At 43.9% G+C, this 18,327-nt stretch overlaps 1 protein-coding gene across 3 annotated transcripts in view; it reads right to left on the bottom strand.

Annotated features, from left to right (window-relative positions):
* Positions 1–924: 924 nt before the first annotated feature.
* rspo4 (R-spondin 4) overlaps positions 925–18,327 on the bottom strand; it is a 31,905-nt gene continuing 14,502 nt past the window's right edge. For all 3 annotated transcript variants that reach the window (XM_067504008.1, XM_067504007.1, XM_067504006.1), the window contains one exon: positions 925–1,420. In XM_067504008.1, coding sequence (XP_067360109.1) covers positions 1,242–1,420 — 179 coding nt within the window. In that variant the 3' untranslated portion in view covers positions 925–1,241. The remainder of the gene's footprint in view (positions 1,421–18,327) is intronic.

The following is an 18,327-nucleotide window of genomic DNA, read 5'->3' as shown; positions in this document are numbered from 1 at the left end:
GGTCAGTAATAAGTGTTTCAGCCATGAAAAAAACGGCACAAATATAATAAAAATGATGCAGCACAAAGACACCCAGTGACGTCGAACGGCAGTTTGTCCCCTTCCTGCCAAGTTTTGCCCGGTGTGTCTTGCCAATTTCTCATTTGCATATCTGCAAAAGAAACAACACTCAAAAATAAATTAACACATTATCTCTCAGAACACAACACAACACTGACGCCCAGCCACGCATTTTTGACTTTTGTGCTCTCAGACTCCCCTGAAGCCAACGCTCGCACTCATCCACAACTCAGATTAGCAGGCGGCGAAATCATGCAGACAAACCTCTACCAGTAACAGCAGCGTCAATATGTACATTTATTAAAACACACGTTCACGTTATGGAGGAAAATCCCATTTCGTCATAGAAATACTGATGCATGTACAACTGGGAAGCAACTCAATAAACAGATGATTTTTATCAGCTGTGGGGGGAAAAAAACTTCAACCAGCTACACCTTCACTTTACCTGTGCAACATCAGACACCGCAGACTGCACATTTATACTGAAACACAGGGCAACTAAATATTTAAAGAAAACCTTCTTTTTCTCCCTGACAAATACAACAAACCATGAAACACAGTGGCTGATATCTTTGTCTTTAAATACAGCATTTGTAAGTCAGTACAAAGACACTTTAAAGACATTTGCCCGTGAGGTTTCTTTTCATGTACTGGGCAAATCGGGGGCTTGGTTGACGCAATGACAACTTCATTGACCGGTTCATCTTTGATGGAGTCCAGATGAGGATGATGAGCTGTTTCTTTTAAACAGTAGGTAACATATCGCCACAATATCACCAATTGTATAACACGAGGAAGCTGCTGCAAACAATGAAGCCTTTTTTTTTTTTTTTTTTTTTTTTTTTTTAAATGTGGTTAAGTTTAAGTTCTGTAATCATAATATTTGACACACAGTGCATGTTTCCCTTTTCAATTCTGACCTCAAGACTACAGAATAATGCTGGATCCAACCATGACCGGACGGTTGTTTACTGGCAAGTCTGCAACATTCCTTGGATGGAAATTGGACTCGTAGTTCACAAGCATCACAACATAAGAATTTCTTAGTCATAACATTTACTTATTTGTTCATTATGAAGTTTCCAGTAACAGGCTTTTGGTGAAACACTGTGTTTGTTAGTAAAGCTTCATCAGAGTGTAAGAGGCTGATGAAAGACGTTATTAGACAGTGGTTTGGTCTAAGTCCGCTGACTGGGGCTGCTGCCGAGCCGTGCGTCCCGTCCTCGGGGGTCCTCGTGCTCTGCGGCAGCGTCTGCTGTTCCGTTCTGAGAGCTGCCAGTGCTGTTGCTGGCTCCCAACTGTTGTAGTTTTCTCTCCTTTTTTTTCCCAGGTCCTTGTTGGTTGTTCTTTTTTCTTTCTGACAGATGGGGAAAAAAAAAAAAAAAAAGAAAGGAAAGAAAAATGTTAAATAGTACAGATATTTTTATTTCTAGTCCCAACTTTGCATCTTTATGGGTATTTACTCGCGGCACATTTGTCTTTCGTTACAGCTGCTTAACTGCAGACTTTGTTTGCTCAGTTCCACACAGGCCCACTTCAGGTGCAACTCATTAAACGTAATGGTAGGAAGGTTCTGCACGTATGCAATGGAAATATAGCATTTTCTTCCTGTAGCCTTTTGTTATAGGATACAAGTTTCAGCAAGTCTTACACCAACATAGTGATCATTGATTTAACTGTTTCCACAGCAGCTGAGCGACTGTATTCCAGTGAATCAAGCTCTGAATACACACTGAGCCGCAATCACTGCAAACATGCTAAAACAAAAGTTAATCCAGACATTTGGGTCTTAGTGATCCACTGCAGGGAAGCTAAGCCTTAAACCTTAAACCCAGTGTGTACAGCAGAGTTGTACAACATAAAGCCAGCGCTCTGCTCTCTCTAAAGCTGGGGACGCACCTGAAGACGAGCAAAGACTGTCAAAGACTGGACAGTTCACACATAAATACTGTTTCCACCAACCATCACAGATTTCTACCTGACGACTGAGTAAACTGTAAACACGTTTAACGGCCGGTTGGGAGCGATTGGACGTTCTGGAGATAGACACACCCCCAAATTATGTACATAAAAATGACTGAATCACTTAACGCTGTCAGTTTAACCCCACGTTTACGCTGAAGGACAAACTGGCCGCTCTGATCCTACTGTGTTGGTCCTGCCTCAAAGTAGTGTTTTTTTCTCGGATCCAGAATGAATGGACATCCATTAAGACACTCTTCACCTGGTCTGACAGGAGCGAGCATCCTTCAAAGACCAGATCGCGCCATTACATTAATGTACATCCCTCCATCCTCCTCCCTCAGTTTCCCCTATTTTATCAAATAGTAAATGGGGAAAATGTGCAAACCTACAGAGGATCCTTTTTTTTTTACACACTGGAAATGTTCGGGTGAAGCCCCAGGTTCTTATCCAGGTTGCAGCCGTTGGTCTGCACAGAGAATCCTCCTCCCACAAGTGTCATTAAAATATTTTCAGTGATGTATCACTGCTCTCAGAGGGGAATTTGGCCACGAGTGGACAGAGACAAAAAGCTTTTAGTTTTAGTCTCCTCAATGTCTGCTGTGAACACACAGATACATCAGATTTCATGTCATATTTAAAAGCCAGAGAATTTCAGATCAAAACTTTATAGGGCTCAGGGAATAAGAGGTTGACAATTCATCATGACATCAGATTAAAACTTGTCTCGTGCTATTAAAAGCAGCCTGGATAGAAAATGTGGTTTTGATGTTCAGCGGCAGAGAAAGGAGCTTCAGTATTTTTGGCCCCAGTTTAAAAGTGGAATCATTGTAATATACAGCACTGAGGGTGATTTAGAGGTTGGTTGGACATCAGAGGGCTACAAGTCGAATGCAGGCGGAATGGGAGAAAAGAATGAGGAGCTGAAGGAAAGCAAACACCAGGAGGTGAAATGAAACTGTGACACGGTGAAGTGTGGTGTGAATACTGAGCTGCTCGTCAGGGGAACCAAAACCAAAAAATGCTCCTCACAGCGTTCACCTGTCAGTCACAATGACAGGAATCATCATCTAGTCTCTTTCTGTCCATCTGCCATCTATCTGTTCACTCCTCCATGTATTCACCTATACATGTCAATCCATTCACTTAACCGTCATCCATCCGTCCATCCCTTATTTGATCCAGCCATCCTTTATAACTATTAACTAAATCTTACCATCTGTCATCCATCTTACCTATCTTACCATCTTTAACCCATTCATGATCTATTGTCCATCCATGTATTCACCCATCCATCCTTTGACTGTCATCCATCCAGCCTACCATCTACCCACCTGTGCATCCTTACAAAATTAGTTTTTCATCCTCCTGTGTGAAATCAAGTATTGGTAGTATAGTCTGATACTATGTGGTCAGTCAAATTCAGGTAATGTGTAGCCAAAAAATGGGGAAAGGCTGAGGTAAAAGCTGCCAGCGAGAAGCAGGGAACATGGTCTTTCACCGAACCATCCGCTTCCCCAACACAACTGGCTGCCCAGTAACATCGCGCTGTTTCTGAGAGAAAACTAAAATAAGTCCTGCATTTACAAGAGCTTCTTAGAAAACGTGGCATTTGTCCAGTCGAGTGTTTGAAAGATTTATTCCCGACATGTTTCTCACTTTGTACAGAGTCTGAGTTTGGAAGCAAAGATCTCTAAAACTTCTCTTCTTGCTTCACTCTCAGTTGCCTAATGTTCAACCCGGGACCTCATCAAGAGCAGTTTTCTGGCTTCATGTGACTCTTAAAGCAAATGATACAAATGATACACAAATGATTCTGAAAGAATTGTGTCTTATTTTGGCTCATTTCTTCTTTCGCTTTCCTTCCACCTCATTCCATCAGAATCACAGGCGGACGCCCAACATGGATTATTACAAGGATAAAGAAAATACAGATGGAACCATGTTCCATCAATCTTCAAAACGCAGCGCTGCTGTTGTAACCACGCTTCTTAGGGGCATATCAGTTGTATTTTTGGAGAGGAAGGGGGTGAGTGGGGGTGGGGGGTGGGGGGTGGGGGCAAAACTGAGTTCCCACTTTCCACCGAGCCTCAAACTGTCATTTTGATTCAAAGCCGGCTGTTTGCATGACCGACGTTGCCGTCGGTGGAGAAGCGAAAGCCTAATTCCACAGTGAAGGTTGGTTGCAGATTGCGTCTCACATGGTGCTTTGATCGATATTTGGTTGTTTATCTCTTGTGTCAGAGGCTACAATGATGAGTGTTTACATCAGAGCCCCCCTTCCCCCCTGTTCTACTGTAGGAAGGCTGTGGTGCCATGCCAGGAATCCCCCCGCTGTCATCTGCCCTTCATTAGTAATGGGAACTCGTCCTAAGACAGTGGATTTTTAAATCCTCTCCTGTCTTCTCCCCTCATCCTCTTCCTTAAATCAATCAGCTCTTCTTCTGCTTTTCCAGCTCTGTCTCTACTCTCCAGCTCTTCCGTCCCTTCATTCCTTTAATCTGTCCTTCATTAGTAACGCTGTCACAATGCCTTTGAACTTGGATGCTGTGCTGATGATGGGGATGAGGACAGGCTGTCCTGAAATGCCTCTACTCTCTATCTATTTTCCCCAGTCTAGGTGGAGGGGGTGTAACTTTTTTTTTTTTTTTTTAATCTGTAATTACAAAGTGAAAATGATATAGATAATATAGAAAGGGCAGCACATCTGTGTAGTGGTTAGCACTGCTGCCTCACAGCTGGAAGGTCCCCGGTTCACATCCCCAGCTGGCTGTGGCCTTTCTGTGTGGAGTTCTCCCTCATGCTTACGTTGGTTCCCTGCTGGTACTCTGGTTTCCTCCCACAGTACAAAGACACGTACGTTAGGTTAATTGGTGTGAATAAGCGTTGAACGGTCGTCTGTCTGTCCACGTCTTCCTTTGTGTTGGCGTTGTGTACCCTGACTCTCGCCCAGTGAACATTCCACGACCCTGAACTGGTTACAGATAATGGACGGATGCTTTTAGAAACTTTTGCAAACGTATAAAAAACTGGAAACGTGCATGTGATGCACACATGTTCTTTACTAATGTAGATGTATGCACGATCAGTCTTGTTGACGTAACGTATACAGTGGACGCTGTGTGGTCATGTGCTCGTGTCGGTGAATTCATTCATACACATGTGTGAGGAGAAATTTCAACTGCGGCTTGGCAGACAGTCCCAAACAGCTGGATATGGCGGTGCAGGTCGCTCATCCACCACAGCAAGGAGCTACAAGCAAACAACTATCCGATTAAACACATCTGACCATCTGTTCCTGGCACTTTGAGCATTTCCTGAACAACAGGTCACATCACTGCTGCTGTAAGACGGGAGGAGAGACCACTATCTCGACTCTGCTCTCCTGGATTTGACCATTGGTTAGCTGCCTCATACATCTCTCAGGTCATCCAAACTGAACTATCGATACTGTGCCATATTCAGAATTACTGCTTTTGCTGTTATTGCTGTCTAACCTCTCTTTGCATTCACATTCTCCAAATACGACTCAAAGCTCATTGCTACCTATTCTTCCTTTGTATTTCTGGCATCGATGACTGTTAAATCACTGAATGAGCAATGAAAAGTTCTGCGGTCTTGGGGGGAAAATCCTCTGTTATTTATATTTTTACTTTCCTGCAGTTGCATGAACAGGTTAAAACTAGCTCCACACTTAAAAAAAAGTTATTATTGAATCAAAACAATGTTGGGAGGTTGGAGGTTCCTGAGCAGTTGAGGGTTCGGGTTTGTTCCTCTTTGAAGTTGAAGTTTTACCAGTTTGCAAAAGGCCTGAGGACTTTATTCAAAGTGTGGCAACAACACTAAGTCATTTTTCTGCTACAGTAGGTGTCTTTCATTCACACACACACACACACACACACACACACACACACACGTAAATTACACACAGTGAAGCAGATGGGTTGTAGCTGGTGTGTCCTGGGAGCAAATCCTCCCTCACCCATCTTATCTGAATCAAGTGCTGCGTTGGAAAACCTCCCCGCTCGTCACATAAAGGCCTAACCACAGGCAGACTACTCACACAAAGAAATGTATGCAAGCTCACCATGGATGTGGACGCACAGAAATACAAATGCCGTCCCCATGGCCATTCTTCTGAATCGTATGCATCCTCTAAAACCGTAACACTAAATACATACGACCACATCACAAACTCCTCGATGGATTCACTCTGACTCTGGACGATTGTCTTGATGGTCAACTTCTCCGTTGAAATATTGAAAACAGACACCAAAGGCTTGCGTGTGTTGCTATTGTGCACGTATATAAATAGTTCTGTTGACCGAAGTCAACCAAGTCTTAACTTCAGTATGTTGCAAACACTGTTGTTCAATGTCTCCAACAGAACAGTACATGTCAATTTGTGGCACGTTTGGTTGTTTCTGTAATGAGAGGAATTTCCTGACAGAAATGCTTCACTGAATGTGTGAAGATATGAACGGGAAGTGATGCGCCACTGCAAGAAAAGTGAGGTCGGTGTTTCAAATGTGATCATGTAGGAATGGCAGTTGAGACCAACAACTTGACTAGTGGCAATGATTTACAACTTATTAATAAAAGTTCCCCCACAATCATAAAAGAATCTAACTGCTCCTTATGGGGTTTTCTTTGTCCAAACTGCAAACGTTAGCATCGGCTGATTATGAAGACTAGCAAGGACAATGGGCCTCGTGCAAGATTCGGATACATATTTGTTCTTAACTGCCATGTAGGCTACAATCAATTTTATGGCATCGATCAGTGGTCTCGTGGGTACAGTTTTCTAAAACTAAGGCTCAAATTACACATACATTGTCAAAAAGGTACATACACTCACATAGAGTATTACCTTAGTGATGCTCAAAGGTTCAAAAAGTCCAGGTTTGCTATGGCCAAGTCCAAAAGCTTCCTGTTGGTGATCATGGACTAGAGCTGATAGCTGCTCTGTGGCAACATGAGAGATTTTCATTCGACGGCACTCGTTGCATTAATCAGCACACAGTACAGTGTTAAAGTCCCAGGAGCTCAGTGCAAAGCTTAGACAAAGGACGGAACTCTTGGAACCTTTTCTAAGCAACTGCAGAATCTGAGATGAACAGTTGTCATGACACCATTATCCTAAACACTTTTATTGTATTGTCTATGGCCAGATACCTTTTAGAGATGGGAGTAAGTTGTTATCGACGTAAACTCTGACTGAACCATTGCCAAATTTCAGGGGGCCAAAATTTACCAGACAAAGCAGCAGGATGCTTTTCAAAGATGCTTGTAATATCCTCTTTATCCTGTGCTGACTCCTTGCACGACAGAGTTGCACTTAGAACCACATGCTGTTGTGGAAATGAAAACAAAAGCACTGTTCAATGGCACCAAGGAGGATAAATCTGCGTGGAGCTATAAGCATAACAGAACCATGTGGGCCAACACGCACAGCTAAAACAAGCATAACCGTGGTTCAGCACAGTGGCAGAAAGATTACAAACGGCCTCTTAATGAGAAATCTGCAGATTTGAATGCAGACTGGAGCCATCTTGGTTACACTTGGAGGAAAGCGTTTGTCTTCAGCAGCTCTCTTGGGACGGCTCAGTGGCTGCACTGGGTGACTTTTAGCTGTCATTGGGCAAGAGGCACGAACCACCCTGGACAGGTTTTCCAGTCTGTCAAAGGGCCAATGGAGAAACACATATATACGCAGACAACCATTCACACTCGCATTCATAGCTACAGGCAATTTAGAGTCAGCAGGTAAACTAACAAGCATGTCTTTGCACTGAGGGAGGAAACCCACACAACTGGAAATCTTCTAGCAGTGAGGCGGCAGCGCTAACCACTTCAGGCAGGGTTTATGGCTTGTACTGCAGCCAGCCACTAGCGCATTTTTGACTTCTGGTCGCTTCAGTTTGGGGAGCTGTGAGGCGCTAACTACTCTACCACCGTATCCCTATCAATCCATCCAAGATGTATAAAGTTTTACAAATGGTTGTGGCAATACAACAAGGCAATGTTGAGATTTCTCCTATGACAAGCGCCAGTCAGGAATCATCATCATCTGGGGACAATGAAAGTTTCTACAAAACAATCCATCCGAGACTTGATGATATCATATGACAATGTGGTGAAAGAAATGTTAGTCTTGATCAAAGTGGGAGAACAATCGACTTTGCCATCCAAAGGGCCATGTTGTTAGCTTCCATGATTCCCCTAGCTGGGAGTATTTTGTGGCTAAAAGTTTAACCCTAAAAAAGACAAGCTAGTGTGCAGTGTTTAATCAGTGTCTCCTGTTGCCTCAGCTCCACTGTAGAAGGTCACATGGCAGGAGAGAGTTTGGACGGAGATGCCATGCATGATGCTGCTCTGGCCAAAGAGATGTAGTATCTTGCTCAAGGACGCTGGGGAATTGAGGAACCAACCCTACAACCAATCCCACATTTTGATGCGAAGCTGCACAACGGTAGTCTCAAAGAAGAATTTCAACATCATCGCTCGCAGCATGCAGATGTTTATCCATGAGTAGGAAATGCCACAGCAAGAGTTCCCTGTCATTACAACAAGCGGTACACCTGTCCACTCTTAATAAGTAGGCAAATACATTTTAAGGATCAAGGATCACTGGGTAGCTTCTGCTCACAACAAGTGTGTCGTGCAGAATAACTCTCTAAGGACAGGAGACACCTGCTAGTCATAAAACAAGCATAGAAGCAAAATATCAGGACATCTTTGATACATTCAGTACTTCAAAACGTAGTGTACGATGTCCATCTGGGGAGTGTACCCAGTCTCCAATTTCTTCATGGTGAAATGGAAACATTTTAGAAGTTCGCTGAAATGGACTCGATCCAGCAAAAAATTGAATGGGTCACACCAACACAAATAATTATGAAAATGTGTGGAATCCACCGAGAAACACACTTCACTCATCTCTGCCCACAAGAAGGGAAGAAAGAAAAAAAAAAAATCTCACTACTACCTTTCACGTGGGCCCCTAAATGTATTATATTATTAAAAAAAGTTGGGGAATGAAGAAGAGGAAGGCAGCGTGCAGCGAGCCCCATGTTCTCTAATGATTACCTGTCGTCCAGGCTTCAGTTGCCAGAGGCGGCGTCTGCACTGGGACAGCTATGCGTTAATTGACTGCATATGATACTTGGGGAAAATGTGCTTCAGCTTTGCTGTCTGTGTTGTGTTACGCTGTGAGCTTTGCCCAGATCCATGTGCTGCTGAATGAGGAGGCCGCTGACTTCTGCAGCGTACAGACTGCATATTGTAGAAGCAGTGAACAGTGTAATCTCAATTAGCTTCTTTTATGTCAGACACATCTTGTCTATCAGACTGTCCTTTGCTTAGTAAACCAGTTCCGTACATAGATGACGATTTCCACAGATATGCTGTCATCAAAACTGTGAGGAACATAATTGCAACCAGAATATACCGAGGATGGGTCGTCTCAAACGCACAATCGGCAAAATGTTCTTAAACTTTTGTCCCCAAAACGACTTCAGCATTAACATAACCTTGTTTTTGTGGTTTGTTTAATCTCACAGCATTGGGTTTAGGTTTAGAGAAAGACTATGGTCTGCACCTTAAATCCATTTCATCCATTTCCTTGCAACTTGCTTTCTGTTACAAACTGTAACACTTTATCCATCCATCCATTCTGCGTATCCGCTTATCCTGTGTGGAACCACTGAGGGGGGCTGGAGCCGATCCCAGCTGTGATTGGGCAGGACGCAGGGTTCAACTTGAGCAGGTGTCCAGTCTATCTCTGGGAGACGTACATAGAACCATTCATGCTCAGAAACCAATTAACCTAACCACCATAACCGCGCTGCCCCCGTTACACTTTAATAATAAAAAATTAAAAAAAACACATCAGAACATAATCACCCACTTATTTTCTTTGCCAAAAATGTAATCGAGTTGGCAGTTTTAGTTGCGTAGGAACAGACGAGGATGAGGATCAGGAATTTCTTCATTGTTGTATAATAAATATGCAAACGTGAATGTGCAAAGGGGATTTGGGTTCTGAGGTTTCTTTAATAATGCTCTATTTTACAGGTCCCCACATTTTCCCCCCAGTGTGATGACCTGGCAACTCATACACTCCACCAAAGAAGCGTTGGAACACCGAGGCTTTATTTTGGGGTTTGACATCAAAAATGAATGAGACAAGAGGTCCCCTTGTTTGTTTAGTTCTTTTGTCAGTATTTCTAATAGTTTTTTATTACCTTAAATCTGTATTTGACTAATGATGGCTTAATATTAAGTATCTGTTTATGTACAGCCAGGATGAATTAAAGGTATCGATGCTGCAGCCGGGCAGAACAGTCATTTGTGCTAAAACATTGCAATGGATTCCAATCAGCACAAGTATCAATATGCAAACTGGTGTTTCAGGGTGTTTCCACCTGCGTGTATGAAATGAAGCTTGAGCACGTGCGCTTACTTCCATGAGGACTGAGATTTAAAAAGCACAACCAGGCGTAAACCTGTCTTTAGAAATCTGGTGAAAGCAAAATGCATATTCATGTTTTTGTCTCTGTACAATGTTTTAGTCATGACAGAGGTTCACGCATGTGGCCCCGGTTCAGGACGATATCACAGCATTCGAGCATTAATCAGCCCATAATTATGGTTCAATGTGTGACCCTCTTTCTCCTTGGGGGGTTCAGTAAGGTCTTATTGGGGGCTGTGGTGCTTCAGAGCCGTCGTTGTCGCAGTTATAGAATAACACAGAGATACATTCACCTTAAGTTAAGGTACAGAAACATCTGGAATAAGTACAAACATTCACTGTCCATCCAGTCACGCCATCCACCTCCCTACATACGCTTTCTCTGTCCTTAAAATGCGTCCAAATGCTCGGTCTTGCTTTTGGCGCTCTTGATATTGTTGATCAGAGCACAGATTCCACCTTTAAACTCTCCAAGCCCAGTGGCCAACAGCCTAGAAAGTGCAAGCAGCATCTGGATTAACATCAGCTCAGCATCACAGCTCACCTGGTGGAGCCAGGCTCATTTTGACTTTTCATCTGGTTGTGAACTTCTGAAAGTTTGGGACTTGAATAGCAGACCAAACAACTGCAGCCAACCACCAGACGAAGCAGCATTAAAGCAGAGGACAAGTTTGAAATCAAAACCAACAACCAAGGAGAATCGAAGCCTGCTGAACATCTTTTTCGTGCCTCTGTGACACAGACATTACCCAGAACACTCAGCAAACATGTGACCTCGAAGCTCACGTACTGCGAATGGAGCACATGGTCTCAAATCAGAGATGTGAACTAGACTGAAATGTCCATGTATAAATCTGTCTGTAGTTGTACCAACATCTGATGTTTGGTCATGACAGCTTTATAATTTTTGATAAAAACAAGTTCTTTTTCTTTAGATTTTAGGTTAAACATTTGTGCAACTTGACAGTAATTAATACTGCTGCCGTGAGTTGCGGCTGAAAGGTCATTCGTCCAGTCCCTTTGCGTTACACGCTGATGCTCAGGGTCAGTAATCGATACTTGGAGATTGTAACGTAGTACAACGGAAAACCTGACGCTTCAACATTTGACATGCTACATAAAGGAGACTGGGGTTCAACTAGTGCGAGACGTGTACTTTATTAATGACTGTAAGACATCGTTGGCGCATGCAGTTACTACAGGGAGGAAGAGCATGAGTGCTACCCTGAAGTTTGTTTGCCTGACCCGCGTTGTCTCAGCCTGAAGTTGTCTTCCATAACCCTAACGCAGTTTTTTGTGGACACACTACTCACACAAAGCTGGGGATATCTGGGGTCATCTTTCAGGTGAGACTTATGCTACAGTGATTTTACATCATGAAATGGTAAATGCTCTGCACTTATATGGAGCTTTTCTACCTGGCACTCAAACTGCTTCCCTCCGCGCACACAATCACACACCGATGGGGGAGCTGCTATGCATCTGGCCAATAAGTTTGGGGTCGCCACGGTCGCCCCAAATAGGACATTTAAGTAGAAAAAATGCAATTGTAATCTCTTCGTCTCAAGCAATGTATTCAAGCAAAAGCTAACAACAGTGTCATGTGTCTTAAATATTAGGCTAGTAGCGTATTGCTACTGGGCAAGACACTGAACCCCTAACAGCCCAGTCCCCTCCCCAGCTGTGCGGTGCGGGTCCAAGCCCGGTAGAATTTGGGAAGGGTTGTGTCAGGAAAAAGAAAACTTTGACCAATCCACATGCTGTGGTGACCCTGAACTCGCGGGATAAACTGAAAGGACCAAAAACTATAGTTCCACAGTCTATAACTTGGGCCGTAGTCCACAGCTGATTAGTGTGCTCACGAAAATGTCTGTGAAATGTATTTTCCTAATTCCATACTTGCACACTTCATTCATGTATAGTATATTAGTAACGAGCGAGTCCCCAGTTTAATCCCAGTGAACAGCTCTGTTGTGTGTTATTGTACTAAGCCCTCGTTTTTCTTTTTTCTTTTTTTTTTTTTTTGCATTTAGTATATTAAACATTGAAGCACAGCTTGTACAGCACTTGTATGAATTAAGCTTTGCTGTCTCTTTTCAGCGAGCACAGGGCAAAAGTAATGAGCAGGCAACAAGCCACAAGGGACTTTGCTTTGAATTATGACCTGTATCTGCTCGTCTTGCTTCATGCTGTTCGGGAAAACAAGGCGCTGCAGCAGCGGTGGAACAATCACGAAGGGTGGACGTTGTACAAGCGAGGTCAGCCACAGTTGTTTCAGCCTGTTGTAATATTGACGCAAGACAGATGCACACGGCTGGACGTTGACCATAGATACCACTGTTTGCCTGCAGTTTACATTGTACTGCATTGCATCATAAAACACCAGCTTTCAATTTTATAGCAGGGGAAGTTCATTATGTGCCAAGTATTTACTATGGCTGCATTTTTAGTTAGAAAGTATGGAAGATTATCACCACCATAAATACAACTTATTAAGCTTTCATACTAACACCAAACATGTGTCTGTAGCCACAAAAGTCATTTTATAAATACATATGCAGCTCAAATTTAAGAAGAGGCTATTTGAGTTATCAACATGTGGACAGAATATGGGTAATTACACCACTTGTGATTTGTTATTGTCTCCCAGTTATGCTGGCTACACTTACACAGTGATTTGTGATGCACTAAACCCCAACGGATGAAAAAAGACTTTGGGTTCTTATCTCCTGTGGTTTCTTTGTTTATGAGCTGGATACCTAACCGCAGCGGGGCCAAAAATAACTGGGTGTTTGACTTGCGATCTCTTCGGAGTTGTGGCTGAATTGTGACTAATTAAACTATTTTTACCCTGCTGGGAGAGGGCGAATTTGCTCCCGTTTAATTTCCCTCCCTGTCTGTCACATGCCAATTTTTTTTTTTTTTTTTATCAAACATGTAATCAGCAAGCCTCTAGTGTGAACCGCTGAAATAAATTGAGTTGGATGTCCTCAGACAAACTTACATCTGAATGAAGCCTGGATTTTGTCATTCAAGGACTTGAAACGCTGTAGAAATGAAATCCTCGAGCTGACAACTCTTAATTTTTACAATGTTTTGTTTCTTCTTTTTAAAAAGCAGGACTGTAACAAATCAAAGAAAACAGACTAAAAGGGGCTGGCAGGACATGGGAAATGTACGAGCGCTCAAGGATGTGTCCTAAGTAGATTTAGGGAACCAGCAGAGGAGGTGCTAGTTCTCCCAATCAGACACATGTCTGCGTTTGTGATGAGCTGACATTTTTACAGTCATTATTAATAACTCACGGGCTGACGGAGCAACCTACACCACAGGGAAGTCAGGTTAAAAATGTCCCACTCACACACCCATTAGCCTTTAGACTGGTGGGCAGAATTCACACACACATCACATCTGAACTTTTATTTTGAAATCCCCTCTTGTCCTCACCCGTCTGCTGTGCCTCCAGTCTCATCATAATGATCAGTGTAAATAGCCTGACTCCATTTATTGAATCTGTTTTGGACCTTGGACCTTCCCTGTTCTGTCTCTCTGGTTCATTACATCTGTTTCATGGTCCCCGGTTTTTGTCTGTTCCCCCTGGAAACCTACTCTGTACATCTCTGTCTCTGGCTCTTTGGATTCTGACTATGTTTCTTGGACACTGAATTGTGAATTGGCCGCTATTCTGTCTCTGGTCCCTCTTTCCCCTCTCGTCAGTCCTCCTCCCCGGTGTATCAGCCTACGGCCAAGACAACACCACAGTTTGTCGTCAGCTCAGAGTCTCCAAAACGCATGCACCTGAGACACTCCTGTCTGTCCATAGAGGAGAGGGAAAGGAATTCATGTCTATATTGTGGAGGTCCTGGCCATCGGTCTATCTCGCGTCCAGTAAAACGGGGGAGCTCAGCGTGGGTCGTGGGGGACACTGCTGAGCCAATCCCTGCCTTCACCACCAGCTTCCCATCCTCTCACTCCAGCTCAGTTCAGTGTGGGTCCCATTCGGACTCCTGTCTCTGTGTTTGTTGACTTGGGGTCGGATACCAATTTCATTGAATGCCGCTTTGCCCAGAGAATCCATGTGGAAATAATGCCCTTACCTCAGTCTTTCCAGGTCCGCTCCCTTAATGATCAACATTTACATCAGGTTTCCCACAGAACAGCTCCCCTCGCCTTCACCATTGATAACCATGCGGCATCCATCTCGCTTCTCGTCATTCAGTCCCCTCACCACCTAGTGGTACTAGGAATCCCTTGGCTTGAGTCCCGCAACCTGCACCTGGACTGGAAGATTTTGGAGTGGGGGGCCTGACTCCTGTTCTGAGTCATCTCCAGGTTCAGCCTCTTTTCCCCCTCGATGTAACTCTAAAAGAACTGAAACTGTCTTTCCTGATTTAATTAAAGTGCCAGAAATCTATTCAGATCTGGAAGTGGTTTTTATCAAGCTACAACGAGCTACATCCCTACCCCCACACTGTGCTACAGACCTCCCTCTTGGGGCTTCACCACCCCAGGGCCGTCTCTTTTCGCTCTCCCCCCCTGAGCAGGGGGCGATGAGGAAATACATCACCAAAGCATGTGGGGATAATCTGAGCGGCTCCAGCGCTGGCTTCTTCTTTGTGGGGAAGAAGGCATCTGTCTCCAGCTGAAAGGAAATGCAGTATCGAAGACCGTGTGTTACTGGCCATCAAATTAGCTCTGAAAGAATGGCGACACTGGTTAGAGGGGGCAATTCCTTTTTCTCACTGACCACAAGAATCTGGAGTAAGAGACTGAACCCTCGTCAGGCCCGCTGGGCTCTGTTCTCTCAGAACCTTCAGCCTGCCCCACAAATAAATTATATGTCCCAAAAAAATCTTAGAACCAAGGTATCAATTGGTGTCACTCATCGCAACTAACATGTCACCCTCGCTTTTCCTGCCCTTCTTTTTTGGTTTGACAGCGTTTCTGGTGGCCGACTATGTCCTGGGTCTGCGCCCAATACAAGACACCCTGACTACGGCCCTCAGAATTACACCGACCCCTTTCTGTGCCAAAAAGACCCTTGTAACACATGTAGTCAATCGATTTTCTAAAATGCCACATTTAATTCCAATTCCCAAACTCCCCTCTCCCAAACACACTGCCAAAACTATCAAAAAGCAGCTCTTCAGGTTACACGGCCTCCCCGTGATATAATCTCCAATCATCGGCCCCCATTCACAGCCAGTTTCTGGTTCTGAATTCTGTCATGTATTGGGCATTTCAGTCAGGCTGTCAGACGGAAAGGATGAATCAACATTTTGAAATCAGACTTCGCATCCTGTGCAGCTGGAACCCAGCTATGTGGGCCAGAAATCTGTTCTTGGTGGAGTACGCCCTAACTCTCTGCCTTCTGCCGCCACGGGAATGACCCCTTTCCAAGCAGTCTTTGGCTACCAACCACCATTATTCCCCAGCCTAGAATCAGAAGTTACAGTTCCATCTGCCACGGCACTGGTTAAATGCTGTCATCTGGTGTGGAGAAGGACTCAATAGACCTTATGCACTGTCCAGGTCTACACCAGATGGGCCAGCAAGCATTGCTCTACAGCTCCTTTCTACCGACCAGGTAAGAAGGTGTGGTTTTCTGCCACTGACCTACTCCTCAAGGTAGAGTGCAAGAAACTGGCTCCCCAATTCATCAGACCTTTTCCCATTTCCAAGGTGATTAATCCCGTGGTGGTGATGCTTCGACCTTCCATGTTTCTCAGGTCAAACCTGCCCACCAGAGTCGGTTCGGTGAGTTGAGTCAATCCGGTGTGTTCAGTCAGCCATAAGATGAAAGACACCATCTCATATGAGGGTAGAGTGAAAGAAGACACCTAATCCAGGTAATCAGCAGTTGGTAGTGGAAAAAGCATCAGAGCAGTGGCACTTGAGGACCAAGATGGGAACCACTGGCCTGTCTACGGTCATATGTCCAGTGATGAGGATACTTTGGATACATTTTATATTTAGAAATTGAATAATTTTTAATATCTTCATAAATCTAATGCCATAGCATCCAATCATACATTTTCCTTAACAGCTTTTCCTCTTTAGGGTCAAAGGGGGTCAGAGCCGAGCACAGATGTCACTGAGCAAGAGACAAGGTCCACCCTGCGCAGGTCTCCTTTCTCGCTCACAGCTTCCATGGAAGTAAAAACCAAAGGTTCTCTGTAGACTCAGTGTTTGGCTGCTGTAGAAACATGCTGGTGCGACATGGCGACCTCCGTGAAAGGGGACTCGGTCTCTTTGGGGATATAAAAGGCTCATTCTAAGCTCAAGAAAAGAGTTTTCTGGTGATTAAGCAAAAATGAAAGCATATTTGAAAACATTAAACATTATGAAAACATTAGGAACACTAGATTTGATTTCTGCTAATAAATCCCAAATAAATCATCCCAAATTCGGGGCCATTTCTCTGAAACCTGTCAAACCAGCTTCAAAGATTGCTGGTTAATCCCCGTTTTCAGAAACTGATGGCTACCTCTGCGCTAATACAGGGGACCAAAAAACACCACCTGATTTCTACAAGGAGCCACTTGCAAATACACCTGTGTGCACCATAACCTGCCTGACGGTAGACGGTGTTCGGTGGATGGTACAACCACCTGCTGTTTGCACTTCGCCACAGAGCACCTGAAAACCTGAACCTGGATTCTCTCTCGCAACTATTGCACCACACGTTACCAGTCGCCGATGAGCTGGATACGAAGCGAAATGCATTTGTCCTGCTGAGAAAATCCCTGCCAACATTACAGCTTAACTGTCCAGATGCTAAATTGCCAGGAAAACAAGCAACGAAACCTTCTGTTTGCCTGTGACAGTTTGCTGCCTTCGGTGACGAGACAGAGCAAAACAGAAGAGAGCGAGCAGATGGGAGATGAGACCAGTGTTCCCGTCATCTGAAAACAATAAGACGACAAGAGAGAGGGAATTAAAAGACTAGAGCCGTCTAATCGGGAACAACAGAGGAATGTTCGAGAGATGCCACAGCACCCTTTCATCCCAGATGTGTGCTATTTGGTCCACGGGCTCGATCCCCGCGCCAGACTCTGCTTGAATTTCTTCCTCTGCTAATGCCACCGGACATATGATCTGACAATAATGATATTTACCTCAAATTACATGCCTTGCATTGTAGACAATGTACACACACACACACACACACACACACACACACACACACACACACTACTTAAAGGGCCGTTAACTTGCTGTTGGCTTTCTCACCAATTTGGACAAAGTGAAAAACAAAAAAAAAAATTCCTCCGCACTGTTCAAATGTTTCACAGCTTCATGCACGGTTTGCGTAATGAGCAGAGAAAATATGGAACAATGAAGAAGTCACAACAACAATTGGTTTTGGAGGCAAAGCCGACAACCACTGCCAAGTTTAGTTTTTAATGTTCTGGAATATCCGTATGAAGTTCATCATTAAGTTAATGCGGACTTCACAGCATAAGCCAGGGACAGTCACAAAAACAATGCTTCTATGGCTGATGAAGGCATTTTTAAGCCTTCATCAGCGTTAGAAGGACTAAATAATCCGTGTTTTTGTTCTGTTGAATACGATTTTAACCAGTATTGACAGCATCTCCACAACACAGAGCTTTAAATTCTTTCTTTTTTTCTTTTTTCTGTTTTTTTTTTTTTTAAGAAGCTAGGAGTCAGGTTGCCTTAGACTTTTAAAAAGACACAGAACACATGTTCAGCATTACACCCTGGACGTGATTGCTCCTGTCAAATCTGATAAGCTAAATATCTTTGGATGGAAGCTTCCTAAACCCTCTGATGAAGCTGTGGAGGTGTGATACAGCAGCCAACAC

The sequence above is a fragment of the Channa argus genome, chromosome 5 (genome assembly GCF_033026475.1).
Source record: "Channa argus isolate prfri chromosome 5, Channa argus male v1.0, whole genome shotgun sequence".
Lineage (NCBI taxonomy): Eukaryota > Metazoa > Chordata > Actinopteri > Anabantiformes > Channidae > Channa > Channa argus.
Note: the sequence above shows the minus strand (reverse complement) of the source record. Positions and strands in the feature narration are given on the sequence as shown.